Source organism: Haplochromis burtoni, unplaced genomic scaffold (assembly GCF_018398535.1).
Source record: "Haplochromis burtoni strain Fernald_Lab_line unplaced genomic scaffold, NCSU_Asbu1 Contig_296, whole genome shotgun sequence".
NCBI lineage: Eukaryota > Metazoa > Chordata > Actinopteri > Cichliformes > Cichlidae > Haplochromis > Haplochromis burtoni.
This window is the reverse complement of record NW_024582657.1, coordinates 413995-432483: the sequence shown is the minus strand read 5'-3', so window position 1 is coordinate 432483 and position 18489 is coordinate 413995. Positions and strand designations below refer to the sequence as shown.

At 43.1% G+C, this 18489-nt stretch overlaps 1 protein-coding gene across 4 annotated transcripts; it reads right to left on the bottom strand.

Annotated features, from left to right (window-relative positions):
* Nucleotides 1–1230: 1230 nt before the first annotated feature.
* trim8a (tripartite motif containing 8a) lies at nucleotides 1231–17592 on the bottom strand. 4 transcript variants are annotated; one of them, XR_006055347.1, is made up of 9 exons: nucleotides 17242–17592; nucleotides 16117–16705; nucleotides 11112–11207; nucleotides 10541–10774; nucleotides 10275–10306; nucleotides 7823–7938; nucleotides 4842–7716; nucleotides 4242–4317; nucleotides 1237–4093 (listed from the first exon to the last, which is right to left on the bottom strand). XR_006055347.1 is itself a non-coding variant. In XM_005940652.3 (7 exons), exons 2-7 carry the CDS (start codon nucleotides 16684–16686, stop codon nucleotides 7076–7078), a joined length of 1689 nt encoding a protein of 562 aa, XP_005940714.1. In that variant the 5' UTR covers nucleotides 16687–16705; nucleotides 17242–17592; the 3' UTR covers nucleotides 1231–7075. The 4 variants fall into 4 exon arrangements, 1 of the variants encoding a protein (XP_005940714.1); XR_006055345.1 differs by having other exon boundaries at nucleotides 1233–4093; nucleotides 4242–7716; XR_006055346.1 differs by having other exon boundaries at nucleotides 1237–4317.
* Between the last annotated feature and the right edge of the window lie 897 nt (nucleotides 17593–18489).

Genomic DNA, 18489 nt, shown 5'->3' with positions numbered 1-18489 from the left:
GAAACCCTCCTTACCATCACAGACATTTGAGGGACAGTGGAAGTATATCATCATTTTTTTTCACTGAAACACTTTCACAAGGGATCACCACACCCGTGTTGCCACACCAAGTAGCTCTGCATGTTTAGTTTGACAGATTTCTTTTTTATGCCAGATGCTCTTCCTGATGTAAATCCAGAGGATTTTCTGTCTCCTCCCAGGTAAATGTGTAAGCCACATGGTTGATTTGTGATTTTATTCATTGTTAGTCACCAGTGAGTGGAAAGTACCATGAAGTACAATGGAGAAAGCATCCAGCTTGATCTTTGCCAAAGCTTAGCTCACCATAGAAATGACTGATACTGAGTCACTAATTTCTTTCATTAGCTCATTGAAAGCTAACGAAACAGAAAGCTGCTGGTGGATGATGCTGGGCCTCACGGGTGGGGAAAAGAGGCACTGATACGTGTTGGGACTGAGCAGGTTAAATATGTAATTTGACTAAGTTTAATGAAAAGGATTTTTATAGGGCAAATTTTTTTTTAAAAAAGGACAAAAATGTTATTGTGATGACATTTACTTCGCTAAAATTTAACATTAATTATTTTGGCATTATTAGCTTTTTTCTGCATATGAAGATGGGCATGCAAAACGCATCTGAGAACCACTGGCATATGAAGAGATCACACAACATAGCATCAGTCTTCACTGCCAGAACAGGACTCTTTAAAATATGACTATATCCTGCAAACGTGCAGTTTGGATCGTAGCTCTAGACCCTGCTGAACTTGGAGGTCCTGGACAAACCATGTCTGACATGCATCGACCGGAGAGGTCAAAGTTCAGCTGTGCTGGTAATGAAGGAAGTGTCATTTGTCAGCCCACAGCTGTTCACCATTTCTCTGACCCGATCCTGCATGAACTGGACGATTATTAACCCTACGAAGGCTCATTCATCTATGATGATAACCCAGGCCTAATCTGAACCATATGCTATCAGAAAATGTTAATTATTTTTTGGGGTTGTGAATCAGGACACAAAGCAACAGGCCAAGGAGGGCTAAACAGTTTGGCTTGTTTTCCAAAACCACTGTAGTGAGAACTATGTAAACATGGCATTAATGACTAACATCTGTAGCCTAATCCTATCTAAAATATATTCTCCTGTAAAACAAACACTAATAATGAATAAATATTTAAATCAGAAACTGTATCAAGTTCCTTATATTTATGAGTTTTTCTGTTTTTTCTGTATTATATATAATATATTTATCATATGTTGTGTTATATATGCATAGATCATAGCTTAAAACATAAAACATAGCTAAAGTATATTTCACTGTCAAATAAAAATGGATATATAGTAAGATTCTCTGGGGGGAAATGCCTTGTTGATGTCAGAGGTGAGAGGAGAATGGCCAGACTGGTTTGAGTTGATAGGAAGGCAACTGCAATTCAAATAACCACTTGTTACAATCACGCTGTGCAGATGAACATCAGTGAAGCAGCAGCAGAAGACCACACTGGGTGCTTCTCCTGTTAGCCAGGAACAAGATTCAAGGTTTCAGCTGCAATATTCACAGGATAGGTTCAGAATCTGGTATAAACAACATGAAAGCACAGATCCATCCTGCCTTCAGTGGTTAAGGCTCATGGTGTAATGGTGTGATGGATGTCTTCTGGGCACACAACTGAGCTTAATTTAAACACCACAGCCGACCTGAGCATTACTGCTGCCAGTGCATCCACCCTTTTATGACCACACTGTATCGATCTTCTGATGGCTGCTTCCAGTTAGGTAATACACCATGTGACAAAGCTTAAATCATCTCAAGTGGCTTTTTGAACATGACAGTGAGTTCACTAAAATTGCCTCCACTGTAACCAGATCTCCATCCAATAAGCACCTCTCATATGTGTTGTCTATTAAAAGGGGAGCAAGACGTCAGTAGCGAGGTATAGCTAACGAAGTAGTAGGTAACTGCATGTCTTCCTGAGAAACCAGCATGTACGGTAAAGTGCAACTGATGCTTGTTTGGTAAATACTTGGCTGAAACTCAAATTGAAAGTGAAATCCACAAAGCTCACATTTAATGCTGCCATTTGCAACAATGATGTTCAAGTTTGACTTTAAAAAAAGTTTTCATTCAAGTAAAATTTCAGTACAGTTCTTATTTTGATCATTTCCAAACCAACCTTTAACCCCCCCGCAATGGTTCACTCCAAGAGTACAAGAGTAAAGACACTTTAATAGTTTGCACCTCTGACACTTGAGTGTGTCACTAGTGTAGCACAAAGTTCCTATGGCAACGACTGACATCACTTTATACTGTCTCTAATTAATCCAGCTTGTCTCCGTGAAAGATCTCTGACACGTTCAAAAGCACTGATCTCACATGTCTTCATATATACACAGCCAAAAACACAAATATACACACATATATGCACATCCACTGATTCTGCTTACCTGCATTTATACATCTTCCTTTGCTTATTTTCACTGCTTCACTCTAACATGCATTGCATGAATGTTGCCTGTTTCCCTGCAGCTCAAATTTGACAGAGGGCTGGTTTATGTTAGAATGATTTCCCCGAGCAAAAATAGACCTGCAGATCAATAAACATTGGCTACAGATTTTTGTCTTTGATGTTTGTGCACTTGTGTGTGTGCACTTGTGTGTGTGTGTGTGTATGCACTGCTATCCTGGATTAGAGTTTTGGCACAGATTTCAAAGGTCTTATCAGATGAAGGTTAGAATTCTGCTTGGTTGATGAATGGCCGCTCCGTATGCATTCAGCTGGGCATGTTCATGTTCCTGTCAGTGTTAATGGAAGGACTGTTAAAGCTTTGTGTGACAAATGCATTTCTGCCATACTGTAAGTTAGTACATAATGCATCCATGTCAGCCACCTCTAATATCCACCGCTGAACTGGAACAGGCAGGGCGGTTACACAAGCTGGAAGCTGTGCAAATGCATTTCTGACTATGTCAATAATACTAATCAAAGGTCTGAGTAACAGAGGAAGTCAAACCGTACCCAGCTGAAAAAATTCACTAGATCTGTTCAGCTGTTGCACACTCCATTGTGTTCACTGTGAACATAACGTAAAATCATTTTAGAACATTTTCTCCTTTACGAACGTCATTGCACCCTTTGTGTGGGAATCCAAATTGTGGTCAGGTGCATCCTGTTTACTTTAACTGTCCTTGAGCTCTGCTGGAGTCCACCTGTGGCAAACTGGCAAACTGATTAGCCATAGTTTAGAAAGGCACACACCTGTGTATATAAAGCTTCTACAATTCACACTGCACAGCAAGACAATAGCAGCCATTATGACTGGAAACTGCATTGAGGTGCTGGTTCTAAATCCATTTATAAAGGTTTGAGTGGTTATTAGGAGAAACACCCAAGTAACGGAATGACCAGGGCTCTTCTTAGAGTCAGCCAGACTAAGTAGGATGTCTGAGTAAATATTTAATTGGTCTGGTATGTGACCAAGAATTCAGCATTTATTGCAAGAAGACTTCAGATGTTTTCTGTAGAGATCGGAGAACCTGCAGGAAGTTTGACCGCCACCAGACGCGAGCAGTTCTGAGTAAAAGACACATAACAGTCTGCTTCATGTGTCTCAAATCACATGTAAAGGATGTCTGAAAATAAAAACTCAGCAAACATGTAGAATCGTGTTTGTGGGACACAGGCACTGCTGTTGGATGGTCTTCTTTGCAGCTGGGGTCAGAAAGCCCGACAGGAAGGATGAGGAAAAGGATTCTGGCTAAATGCATGTAGGTCTTGCAAGATACCATCGCCAGAGTGCATCGGCTTTGGGAGAGTGGGAGTCGCCTTTCATGACAACAGTCACCCAGTGTTCAAAAGGTCATCCATCCCCCCATCTATTCTCTGTACTGCTCCCAATCGATGATGAGGAATAGCCCCAAACATATAATAAAATGCTGGGAATACAAGGAAGTCTTAAGCCAAGGGGAGGAAGGTCAGCCATTCTGGGGATGACTGAACTGCTGTGCTATTTCCTTTTCTCGGGACAGTTATACTGGTGTTTCTGGATTACAGTGGGAGTATCTGTGAAGCTCAGCAAAGACTCTCTCTGGTCCTGGGTGGGTCAGAAACCACACACACACACAAACACTAAGTTATGTATGCACATTCATGGAAGACTACCTCCTTCTAATAAATGAATGATCAACAGATATATGTTTACTGACATGGATTTATTGTCATCACAATCCTCTTGCTCTTACCAGACAAACTGGGGAGGTTGTAGATTTCTTTGACTCGTCATCACAGAGGTCACTTCGGCATCCCTTAAACTGACATCTGTATTACACCCAAAAGAAAAGTGGTTTCGAAACAAGTCTCAGACTGTAACTAGTGGAGCAGAATTAAACCGTTTAAAACATCTTTGGCAAGATCTGAACTTGTCAGTTTGTACACGTTTGTTATCCACTTTGACAGAGCTGTCACAGAGAATAAAATAAACTATCTTAAGCCAGGTGTGCAAAGATTGTAGCCTAGAAGCTCCAATTATTGCCAAAGGACAAGTAAAAAGTATAAAGAACTGAACACTACTTATATGAATGATTTTTAGTCAGTAATACATTCACTAACCACTCTGAAACGTGTGGTTTAGTGTGGCTTGACACAGAAAAGGGTGCCTGAATACTTTCCAAATCACTGTCTCACTTTCAGCTCGGGCTGTGATGCAAATATTGCAGTTATTACTGGCATTAGAGGTTGCAAACATTTGCCAGAGTATCAAGATCATATCATAGGTAAACAGACCCTGAAGATCAGAATTAGTAATAAATGTCAGGGGAGAAAAAGAGAGAAACAGTTCCTACCTTGACTCCAATATCTCTAGTCACTGGCAAAAGCATACAAACAACAGCTGCACAGTTTCCTGCATACTGAGCACACGTACTGCAGGCTCATGTCCTGCTGCAGGCACGGGCGTGTTGTTCTCATACATATACAGCCCCGACACACCTGCCACAACAGAGCACAGCTGTCAGCGCATCAGCCTTTACCCTATACGTGACCTCGCGGAGCTCTCACACAAGCCTAATTATGCACATATACGATGCAACGCACTAACCGCCTGATTGTGTGGCGACACCTGAGCACACATTCACTTATAAAACAGGATTCAACTCGTCTGCACAGAGCCCGCACACAAGGCAACGCAAACCAAGAACAAGCATACCATAGAGGCTTTTCGTCCAGCCCCGTGTTTGTGCCTGTAGTTAGGACAGGGCAACACAATGCACGAGAGAACGATTCAACAAAATTTCCAATTCTTTTATGAGACCTAACAAAAAAAGAAAAACAGCACATGCAAACCCCGCTCTATAGAATGGATCGTTGATTTAATAGGGCTCTATAAATAAAAATGATCATATGGATAAAATGCTCCTTTGGAACATCTGCTTTATGTTTTATTAATAACACACACACACAGAGCGAGAAGGGACAGTGAACAAGGGGAATGCTAATTGGCTTACACACAAACACACACATACGCACATTGTCAGATTGCCACACTGTAACTAAACCTCAGCTCCTCTCACTCCTCTCCCTCGTGCATTTGCTGCTAAAGGGAGGCCGAGTTATCATGGAAGTGAAACAGATTTCAAAGACAAAAAAACAACAACTAAAAAAACTAAAAGCAGACTGGACCATATAGGAGGGAGCAAGGTTTTATAACCTATAAATAAGTGATGTGCCTTACCATTGCTACTCCCCCCTCGACCCTGACTTTGCTGCCCCCACCACCCCAAGCTCGCTCCTGCTATCTCGCTAAATGGGGGAGGGGAACAATGAAAGGAGTATGAGTGACAGATAAGTAGATCCTCATTAAAACTCTGCGCTTATATCATCCTCCGCTCTAACCCTCCTCTCCTCCTCTGCATCGCGCTCTGGAAAATGATAGAGGAAGGGAGAGAGGAGAGGGAAGGTGCTGCTCATTGGTTATTCCTGTTCTCTGACCTAACTTGACAACCAGCTCCAATAACAAGACAAAGAGGGATGACACAGAGATTTTTGCCAGAGACCAGGATGCTGACAAGGAAGTGAACTGTCCTAAATTGGCAGATAATGGGCCTGCTGTGGGCCGCTCTGTAACCTCCTCCGCCTTTCAGTGTCTTTTTTTCCTCTCTCTGTTTTACAAGCTTTGCTGGTCAGCAGCAGGGTCGGATGTACCACTGTAACACCTTCTCTTTATTTTTTGTTTTCATGTGTAACTCAGTGAGTCACCCTGGAAAAGCTCTTTACCCAAACAAATCGCACAATTTGCTTCTTAGGACAAATAGACCTCAAACTATAATCAGACACGGCGTTTAAAATAACCAGCGCGTCACCTGATTTAAAGTACACACTAGCATACCCAGTGGATTACTTTTGAAAACCAGTGCTCAAAATACAATGAAAGGTCATGTAATATGCTTTTTTATTTATTCAAAAGATTTTGGTTTATTCATAATCTTCTATAAAAAAAAAAACTAATGGAAAAACCTGAATCTGGAAAAAAACAAAACAGTTGCAGTCCAGTGTTTTTTTTGTTTTTGTTTTTTTTTTCTAAAGCCACATGGACTTTGGAGTGCATGGAGAGGCTCCCTGCATGCTTTCAGCTGCAAACAGGAATTAATCAAGAGTTAGGAAATTGCAAGTACAATACAAGTGTGTTAACAGTCTCTTTAGGCACTGGAGTCTCTGGAGTCCCATGCCAGGACCCCTGAAGAATATGTCATTTCTTAAGTTTGAATGGATTTAAGACTACATTATTCACATTAGCACTTCCAGTCGAACTGAAACAGACAATAAATAATGCTTTCAAATTAGATCATTAGTACTGTCACTGTGATTCGGGGAGTAAACAGAGCTACACAAGTTAACAGGGCATGTTCTCCCCAAATGGTTTCAAATAAATGTCAAGAGTGATTGTCATAAAGGTGTGTGGAGATATAATCTGGGGTTGCGTCTCTGAATCAAAATGGAAAGGAGAAAAAAAAAGCAAACATGGAACTTCTTGATGCCAAACGTGATCTAATAAAACAGAACGGATGCTGATTCGGGTTTATTATTTGGTCCCGTAATGCTTGGTTGAAGACTGGCCGTACAGCCCATAGAATTCAGCATGTCTGGCTGTCTGCGATGTTTCCATCAGTCCCCTCATGGGAAAATGCTGCAGTGGCTGACTTGCAGGTAGAGGGGCATGTGGGGCAAACTCCTGAGAGGTCACAGAGGGGAAGGTGTCCGACGCTGGGTACGGAGGCCGGGCGCAAGCAGCAGGGGCCCTGGAGCAGCAAGTACACATCAGTACTTTCCTCCCTTCGTACACGGCTTGTTGTGAGGCACCAACACTTGAGAAGTGGGAGGATGGGAATATGGTTCCTGAGTGGTGGCTAGAGCTGGACCCTAGACCCACCATGTGATGGGCTGAAGTATCTAGGAGCCGACTATGACCAGGGCCAGTGTGAGGATTCTGTGAGAGGACTTCAGAGGCATATACAGATGATGCCCGGTGACCTTGGTTGGCCAGGAAGGGTTTTTTGCTGCTGTAGAGCAAAGGTGGAGGATTCTGGGAGTTTTCTGGGTTAGCCTCCAGGAACGCCATGCTGTATTTCCTCTTCTGTATTCCTGAACTAGTCCCCAACTGGGAGCTAGCAGAGCTGCTGTGAGACTGCACAATCTCCAGAAGAGGCGACTCATTGAACGGTTCTGAGAATGACAAGTAGAGGTAGGACAGAGAGATGAGTGCTAATTCTAATGATAATACATCTCTGAAAAACTCATCTATAGTTATTTTTCTGTAATTTAATCCTACCCTCCAGCATTTTTCGCAAGTTCTTCTCTTTTGTTGACAGGTCGGACAGCAAATGATGAGAGTGGAGCTGGCCCACTCTGACTGGAGGGATAATGCTATTCAGATGTGAGTTTGACCTGTAAAAAGAAACACAACAGTAAAAATCATTAGTATCGAATTGTTAGAGACACTCTGCACTTTGAGATTTAAAAAATATAAATATTCTTTTTTAAAGTTGGCTGTGATTAAATTTAGACAAGATGATAGTGCTGCGAAGTTATCAACACTACCTTAGCTAGCTTGGTTATTTCCATTGGTAGCTCACTGCATGATTAAATAGGATGCAAAGTTTGACTGTAATCATTGCACCAGTTTAATCATTATTAAAACTGATACAGCTACAAAATTGGCTAAACAGACAAACCTGTTTTTACAACAGACTGTAAAAGTTCTGGTGCCAAAGGTTGGGCATTTTAAAACCCAGTTTGAAGTGGCCATTGTAAGAACTTTTTGGAAATATCCCCTTGTTGAGTCTGAAAACCAGTGACTTTCAAGTCTAAATGCTCCATCAGTTCCCAAAAGCAAACAAGCACTGACTCACCCCTAACGATAACATGTTGAAATGCTTAAGTTAAAAATAGTCCAACTTCTTTCAACAATAAAATGACTAGTGTGACTTTTCTCCCAGTAATAAGGTCTAGCGGAGTTAGAAGCTAATCTGCCTCAACACAAGATTTGCGAATCGACATGTTGAGCACAGACCTTAGAAAGTTCGTCAACTTCAACTGACTAACCACTGGTGATGTGAAGTCAAGATAAAACAATTTTCTACTTTGAGGGGAGGTCACTACCAATTACTGCACAGAATGGTGGTTATTGGCATGTGAGAGCTCAGTAAATACATCAGCCGGTTAGCTATGCAACCGGAACCTGGCATGTCTGCTAGCAATCAACCATCAGCTTTAAGTGCTAATCACTTCCTGTGTAGATGCAGCTTTAGATGTGAACTAGCTGACACCTACAAATGAGAAAACATGTTTTTACTGAAGTACGAAAAAAAAAAGTACAGCCATGCTATACCTCTTGACATAATACAAACTGCAAACTTAATAACGGATGTTTGAATGTTTAGTCGTAACCACTTGTAGCAGATGGCTGCCCCTCCCTTAGCCTGGTTCTGCCTAAAGTTTCTTCCTGTTAAAAGGAAGTTTTTCCTTCTTACTGTTGCAAAGTGCTTACTAATAGGGGGTTCCTTCATTGTTGAATACTTTCTTGAGACAGCTGTTGTTGTGATTTACATAAATAAACCTATACATGAATAAACCATCAATTGACCTGCTACCTGTAGCTAGCCATGAGGTAGCTACAGCGCTATGGTTAGGCTAATATTAGCATATTAGGAAGATGTAAGATGAGGCCTAAATTGTTGTGAATAAGAGTATATACTGAAAGTCCCCGACAGCCAAAGATAAATGTCACCATATGGCAGAAAGAAGACTATCGGGAAAAACTTTGCAGCCAAGTGAACGTCTGAGGTGAACCCATCCAGCTCAGACTGAACATCCACACCAAAATCATGCTGTCCAGGGGACTGTAGATCCATTGGCTGTAGTGTGCAGGGTCAAAGTTTAACTTGCTAAAAACACTATGCAAAGTGCTAAAAAAAGTTGTTGAGGCCAGGAGTGACAAATGGTAAATGGCCTGTATTTATATAGCGCTTTACTAGTCCCTAAGGACCCCAAAGCGCTTTACATATCCAGTCATCCACCCATTCACACACTGGTGATGGCAAGCTACATTGTAGCCACAGCCACCCTGGAGCGCACTGACAGAGGCAAGGCTGCCGGACACTGGCGCCACCGGGCCTTCTGACCACCACCAGTAGGCAACGGGTGAAGTGTCTTTCCCAAGGACACAACGACCGAGACTGTCCAAGCCGGGGCTCGAACCGGCAACCTTCCGATTACAAGACGAACTCCCAACTCTTGAGCCACGATCGCCAAATGAATAGTTAAAATCACTGCAGCATGTTAGAAAACTGTGAGGCTCACCCAGTCCCACCATTAAACAAGCAAATAACATGTGGCAAGGAGACAAGCCCTCCTGCTTGTGATCAGGTTTTTGAAATAATTCATCACAGAGTATTTTCCATTTATACATCATAGGGGAAACACATGGGTTTATCTGTTCTACTGCTGTTTTCTCTGACCTTTGCTTATATTTCGCTTGCTTGACCTCTGTTGGAGTTGTTGTTTTTTTTTGCCTGCTTTTATTACCAGTACACCCGCTAAAGCTACATTTAGCTAATTCCACTGAAAACAACGCAACAGTTGAATGTTGTACAAGGACATATTTGATAGTTTGGCTGTTTTTCTCACAATGAATAAAGATGATGATCAGTGCACTAAAAAGCTTGCATGAAAACATCACTGAGTTAGTCCAAAGAAATGAATACCTTAGAATAACTTCTTACCTGTCCATGAGGAGCTGATAAGGTTTTGTATTCTGAAACGAAAAAACAAAAGTTTCATGGGTCATTCCCACACACCTTCAAATGTCTCACTAACAGTTATTATAAGATGCATCAGTGTTTATGCTGATGCTTTCATATCACAACATCATTTTATGTCCCTCAAAAGTATCACTGTCTGATGCAGATGCAAGAATTGTGAAAAGGGGTCATAGAGATAAAGGTTCATGTTCGATAAATAGAAAAAACAATTTGCAGATTTGTTGTACCTTCATGAAATTCAAACTGCCTGCTTTTTGGAAGAATGTTTGCACTGAGCTCAGGAGTTTTTCTGCTTCGTGGCGCCTCTCGTTGAGCTGCAGCACCTGCTGCGAGTTCTTCCTCACGTACGAGTTGTAGGTGCTCTCCAGCATCTGCATGGTTTCAGCCTGGTTTGCTTCTAGCAGCGCATGCATCCGCTGATACTGGGCTCTTGCACGCTCCTTCAGTTCAGACACTGCATCCTGTGGTCACAGGATACACAAGTATGCACGTTTACACGCAGAAATGCATTTTTAAATGACTAAAAGTACTGATGTTAACAAACAGATACTACAATTTTTATTAACAGACACACAATTTTATGGAATCTATGCTTTTCTTGTTCAATATGAAAGTGGGAAAGTCGTTTGTTAAATCCATTTTCACTTTGCTGCACCTGCCAGTCATAGTTAAAGTTACATTTACCTTTGATTTCCCAAGAGTGAGAAACGGTAGAGTAATTTCATTACAGCAGACAAAATTATAGCACAAACCCCCATGCTGATAACATTCACATAACATTCGGAATTGAAAATGCACCTTCATCAGTGTCTTGTCTGACTCCAGCTTGTTGAGGTGCTCATCGATGTTCTGAACACGACCTTCCAGTCTGTCTTGCTGCCTCATTAGCATGGCCTGTGGAGGAATGACAGATAGGATGGATTAGATAGGCGAACCACAACAAGATGCCCTGAAAATTAAAAACAAAGACACCCATACATTTAGAAACTCTGAAAAACTTGGGCCTCGGCTGTGACCGCAGCATACCTAGCTGCTTTTCACGAGGCATCGAGACAACTTTCTCCACAGTCAGCTGCCAGCGACATGAACATGCATTTAGGCATTCGGAGAGCAAAGGCAAACATGGCTGCACAAATCATTCTCTGACTGCTCCAAAGTTTGACGCTGACCCTGCTGTGTCAAATGAGCTCCATTGTTGGGACAAGCTTACTTCCTCTGTGGGTACACAAGAGCCAAGAGCCAGTTAAAAAAAAATCCACTGAACATAATCCTTCCCCATTTACTGCAGAGGCTGGGAATCAATCTGCTGTCACAGACTGACAACTAACTAGAAACAGGGGAGGGCAGGTAGACTTTTTAATGAACTGTTTCTGCATTGGAAAGGCAGCGTGCCCAAATAAGAGAAAACCTGCTGTCATGGCAACAAAGTCTTGTGTATGTAGTCATATGTGAAATCTCATGTGTATGTAGGGAGCGGGGGTGCCTCACGACCCCCCCCGCACTTTCTCATTTTGCCACATGCATTGCTCCCATTGTTTGCATTGGCCTGTGTGTCAGTGACAGATTGTCATGTCTGTGTGCACAGCGCCGAGGTCTCCTCCCTCCCTCCCAATGAGCATGCACCCGAGAAAGGGGACGAGAGGAAAGGCAATGCTTGCACATGCCAAGAACGGATAGAAAGAGAGTGAGAAAGACATACAAAAAGAGAGCGAAACCAAAAGAAAAAGGAGAAAAAAAAGTTTCACCCAAAAGAGAGAGAGATAGGGAGAATGAGGACATTCCTGTGGTCTCGAGTGAGTGAGTCTCAGGGTAGTCACATTGTGGTATCACAGCAACAGGCCTCTTCAGCTGCTTGCAACACTCACGTTGTGCTGTCTAATGGACATCCACAGGCTGGCCACTATAGTTTACCACAGTGAACACTTTCAACAAAATAACAAAGAAAGACTCTAAATGGCATAAAATAGTAGCCAAATGTACCATAATAACTCACTTATGCTTGTTATCAGAACAGTTCTTTTGAGTGAAGAAGACTACTGATTTGTCCACCTAGGAAACAGCAGGAATACGTTTATCTCCCCTAACACTCAAAGGAAGCAGAGTGGATTATATGACATGTATTTTGGGAAGCTGAGAGTAAATGCACTGACATGGGAAAGACCCAAAAGTGGTATTTCTACTGCTTCAGCATATTTTAAGGCTGGCCACAAAAACTGACAAAATTTCTATCCAGGCACTCATTTTGGGACAGCGTAGTAGTCTGGTGGTTAGCACTATTGCCTCAAACCAAGAGGGTCCTGGATTTGAACCTGGGGCAGGGCCCTTGTGTGTGGAGTTTACATGCTCTTCCTGCGCTTGTGCAGCTTTTCTCTGGGAGCTTTAGCTCTGCACCCGAAGTTAATGCCGCCTATACTGGCCCAGGACACTCTTCCAAAACATGCTAACTCTCGAGACTTCATTCTTGGTTAAATAAAGGTTTAAAAATATTACTAGCCACCAATTTTGCTGTTTTTAGTGTACTCCAACCCCTATTTGTCTTCTAACTGCTTGTTACTGTTAGCTAGTCTCTACATTTGTAAACTTTAATGTGACTGAGATACTCTGCTATTTGATGCTGAGCAGGCAGTGGACAGCTGGTTTCTCAAAGCTGTCTACAGCTGTCTCCTACAGCTGGAAAAGTAGTGGATGGGAGTGACCCAAATAAGTAAAACCGGATCAATTAACTGAAAGATGCTCAAAAGCTCAGCTGAACTGAGGGAACTGCCACTGACACTTGAGCTTCGGAGTCATTTCTATCAGCGACATCTCTAACATTACACAGTTTCTGATCCACGGTAGCTATAAAACTATCGATGAGGGAAGCTTTAAGTGCTGAGAAGGAAAAACACTGCATTTCGTTCGTGAATTAACTGCTGCATCACCCTGCAGTGCTGACTATGTTTTTAAAAAATTGGTCCCACAAGTGAAATCAAGAATACATCTTTATGAGTACAGCTTAATGGGCTGTTATACTGACACCTATAGAGTGTGTATGCATGTGTATGTGGAGAAATAAAGTGAACTGTTGAAGTAAGCCCTATATCATACAGCCATACGGGTGAATTTAATTAACAGCTGCACTTGCAGAGGTTTTCATATCATTCATGGAAAGAACAACAATAAGCTCAGCAAGGGCTGCAGCAAGCCCCGTACCACACACCTCGAAGACTATTCTTCTTAATTCTCCCAATTAAAGTTGAGGCACATTTCTATTAAGGACTTTACAGTTTAAGCATTATTAATGCCTCGTGTTGGTTCATGTTCCAAATGACTTGTCAGAGTCGTTATCTAAAGCTTTTGGTGGTTTCACCATAACATATCAAGTTCTGCTTTGTGCACCAACAATGAGATCACATATAGAAACCACGAGCACACTGTGATGTGTTCAGTTAGTGGATTTTACATGTTCACTAATGAAATGTTGTTTTGAGAGTTTTTCTCAGATGCAGCTAGCACTGAGCGCGAACACTTCTCGTGTAATTGGCAGCGCTTTACGTTGAAAATCAGCAGCGTAGTCTTTAATCCTGTTTCGCACAGTTGTAACACATCCTACACCTGTACTCCATCTCAACACCACATCTTGCTTACACAAGAGGCAGTTTAGTTAAACACTCCTCTTCAAACAACCTGATAGTAACCGTAACAGCTGACACTACCCTGCAAACTGGTGGACTTGTGTCAGTTGGCTGCCTGTGTTTCTTCTTTCCTTCACTTTTTCATGTCCTGCCTCCTCAGTGCCTTTGAACTTAAGACGGTGCACTGGTATTATTCATCACTTTGGTAACACGGTGCACACGAGCTCAGTGTGAATGCTGCATTGACAAAACAGGAAAGAGCACTTTGTTGGGTTATTAGTATCGTAAATGGTGCGTGAGCTGCTTTATGTGAGCTGGCTTCACATTATAGCAGCAGCTTTTCTGTGTCTTGATGCTTCTACTCAGCAACTCTGTCTTCCTCTTTTTGTCGTGTTTCCTCCAATTCCTTTTTTTTGTCTTGTGTGTTTGAAATAGCACAGAGGGGCTGGGGCAGTGTAGCAGCATGAAAGCCTACCTTTATCAAGCTTAAGCCCGCCAATGATCACTTTCCCCACTGTCCTATTTAGGCATCCAGACACCCACAGGTTGCCAGGAAGCTCATGTTTAAATGAGGAGCCTCAGGCTCAATGAACAGAGAGCCTCTTTCACAATCAACTGACAACTATTCCCTACTTCTGATGTCAGTGGCCTGCCCTCAGCATTCTGGGTATCTGACTCACTCCAGCCCAGATACACGAAGCTTCAAACAGCAGAGCTTCCATGAGCGACGGTTTCCTGCTGAGGTGCCTGAGAAAGCCAAGGTGAGGTTGTGTGGGAGGGCTCCTCCTCCGCTTGTCCCAGGGAGAACATTACTATTATATTACGCTTCTTTTCTCATCTCGAAATTACCAGCATGTCTGCAAAAGGTTAATGTAAAAGTCTCCTTTGAGAGCCAAAGATAACTAAAAGATACAAACATTGCTACGTCGGTTTTGTGTCTTTGTTTATCCCAAAAGCAACAAGAGTGCTGCCCGGGGAATTTAAGACCAAAATAGACCACAGCTCTGCGAAGGAGAACGACCTCTCAGCAAATAATGACGAGAAGACACTGTGGTCTCGTATTACTTTAACAAATGACCCAGCACACAAGGAGCCCAACATTTTTTGCTATTAACACTTTTTTTTCTCAATAAATCACTGTGTATTATATGCCTGAAGGTCCAGGGATGGACAGTGTGACTCCACAGTGCAATATGCTCTGTGAAAATACAGTTGTGAAAGAACAGAAAGATGGCTGGGTGTGTGCATATGAGTGTGCACAGAGAGCAGCTGTGGAAAGGGCTGAACAGACATCTTTTGTCCCAATAATAGCTCTGAACCAGGGTCAACTGATTTAGAGCTTACCCTGGAAAGAAATATGTGTAACTTTCCCCAAGTGGAATAATGCCTTCACTAAATAGTATCAAAAAGACGACGAGAGGGCAAACTGTAAAACAAATCTGCTTCTCATTGCTTCCATAGATAGGGAGGAGAAGGGAAGGAATGTGTTTAAGGTGTGGGTGGCTGTTTTTACACCTTGCTACTTGCGTTAGTCTTGAGAAAAGCAAAGAAACAGAAATAAAGTGAGGAAAAACCCACAAGCGGTGGCAGCCATGGCATGCTGGCCCTCGTTTCTTTACGCATCCTGAGGTCAAGGCTGCCAAGACACGCTCATTATTTAATTGTTGCCAATTCGTAACCAGATTAGGATCTATTTTGCTCTTACTCTCAATTCATTTCCACCTCTTCCTCCCTGCTAAATGTCCCTAAAATAGCATTCCAACCCTGGAACCCTGAAACTGATCAGCTAACATAAACAAACTACACGCGTTTCCGCCCCTCACCGCACATAGGTCATCGTTTCCGGTGGATGCAGATTGCATCACAGCACTTATCCGAAGGGCACAGCGCTGCTAATGGGAAGGCGTGGCGGTAAAGAGTGGGTGGTATGATCAAGGTTAAAAGCAGCGTGTGTGTGTGTGTGTGAAGTATGCCTATATATGTGTGTTTGTGTGCTATCCATGTACCCAGAGGGGTGGCTTTCACCTGTCCAGTCCTTTTACATCAGATTAAAGAGGAGGGAAAGAGAGAAGGCCTTTATAGACTAGCGAACTGAAAGAATTACCCATGGATTGTGTGCACCAAATGAAATCTTTTCATTGCCCTGTAGGAGAGTGTGTGTGTATGTGTGTGTGTGTGCGCATTTGTACCTGCATTTGTATGCGTTGCGTATCAACATCGCAGACTGTGTGTCTTTGGTTAGTGCAGTGAGAGATGCAGCAGAACGGACACAGAGCCACCTGCTCTTCCTCACAGTGGAGCAGCCTGTACTCCTCGTGACTGGGACAGGTCCAAGCGCTCAGCTCCTCAGCATCGACTAACAGGTGTCCCGGCGCCGCACACGGCTGCTGTAGGTGCGTCTGGATATGAGTTTGGCAGCAGGGCTCCTTACAACGCAGACAGACTTTCCGCACGGGCAGCGGGGGCCCTCGTCTGCAGAGGACACAGTGCAGCACAGGGGGGGCTTTCTCAGTGTTCAAAGCATTGAAGCGCTTCACTATGTTGGCGAGCTTGAAGTTCTTCTCCAGTGTGGGCTTCTGGTCGTAGTCATGGTTGCACTCTGGACAGCGGACCGCGGCGGTGTCTTTGGCCCAAGCCTCAGAGATGCAACCCTTGCAGAAGTTGTGCTTGCACGGCAGCTGGATGGGCTCGTCGAAAACATTCAGGCAAATGGGACACAGAAGTTCCTCTTCGAAGCAGTTTTTCCAGCTTGCATCCATGACCTCGGCTGAATCCAAACTGATGAAAAAAAAAAAAAAACAAAGGAAAGACTTAAGAACTGGTTTAAATGAACCACTGGTTTTTAAAAAAATGAGCCTATTACAGTTTCATTTTTACTGCACTTATATTCAACTAAAATGGCACAGATTGGAAACAGGCCAAACCAACACACAGGGCACTGAGTTACAGGCTTATTAGGAGTGCATTACAGTGGCACAGCAATTAACAAATGAAGCTTAAAGTAAGTAGTAACAACCTGCTTTTCAGAGCAAAAGAGTGCCATTACACTGAAACCCAACACCAAATATATATAAATATATATAAATTACATTTCTTCATATTTCAGCGTAATGTTTGGCTTCGCTGGGGAACAGGACGACACAAGCTGTGGCGTTTTGAGAGCGAGTGGGAACTTGACACTGAACAACAAATGTGACTCTTGTCAAATAAACTGTTACACTGACATTTTATTACGCGAATACTCCTCGGCTTTTCTTACAGCAGCCCACAGAAACATAACAGATGTATTCTTAAAAGAAAAGGCGTAACGTTACCAACTATTTCTCTTCCATGTCGTCGGCAGACTCCGGTGCACCTATAATACCGTGGAGCTTGTCATCCAGTCCGCGGTGAGATCCTCGCTCCTCTTGCTTCAGATTACAGCCTTCTGTCGGTCGCAGCGCTCAAAGCCGGGATTTTATAAGAGTCCCCCTTTGGTTTTCTCGTCTGGTTTCGCTTTCCCGTCAACTCTTCTGAGTAATATTTTATGGTAAGTACAGGCAGGATAGTCACTCGTCGGAAGAGAGTGCAGTGCTTCCACACCGACCGACTGCCGACCTCCAATAACGTGACCCGTCACGGAGTTGATACACAGGCGGGGAGGAGCCGGTAGGAGGAAGGCGAATGAACGGCCACAGCAAACTCTACCGGACAGACTGTAAAAGACCAGGAGGCGTTTGTGTGGCTCTTCATGCTTTGAAGCAGAAGAAGAGTCCCTGGCTGGGACAAAGCAGAGCCCGACACCCCCAGCCCCAGGGGCCCGTGACAGGGTTGGTGCATGTGGGGAGGAAAAGAGTGGAAAACATGGGAAGGTAATGTGGAGTAGATTTCAAATTAGTCACTCTTTTTAGGTAAAAAAAAAAAATAAAATAAATCAATTTTAGTCTTTTTTTTTCTTACATAGCGTTGTGAAATGTACAGTGATGAGTGTTAAAACTATGCAGTGACGCAGACATCCTGTAAAAGTGTAATATGAAGTGAGCGTGGGGGCCAGAGGCAGCCCTAGGTTGACTAATGAGGTTAGACTTCTTAAGAAGAGTTTGCACAAATATTAACAATCTATTTAAAAGTATATTTTTAATAACATCAGACTGTAAAGCTTATTTAGAAGTAAGAATCCCAGCCCGACTATCCATCCATCCATCCATCCATTCGCTTCCGCTTATCCTTTTCAGGGTCGCGGGGGGCGCTGGAGCCTATCCCAGCTGTCATAGGGCGAAAGGCGGGGTACACCCTGGACAGGTCGCCAGTCTGTCGCAGGGCCAACACACAGGGACAGACAACCATTCACACTCACATTCACTCCTAGTGGCAATTTGGATTATCCAATTAACCTATCCCCACAAGCTGCATGTCTTTGGACGGTGGGAGGAAGCCGGAGTACCCGGAGACAACCCACGCAAACACGGGGAGAACATGCAAACTCCACACAGAAAGAATTGAATTCAGGGGCCAGATCAGAACTCCAAAGAGTCCAGTCTGTCCAATTAGGCAACAGTGCTAACCACCGTGCCACCGTGCTG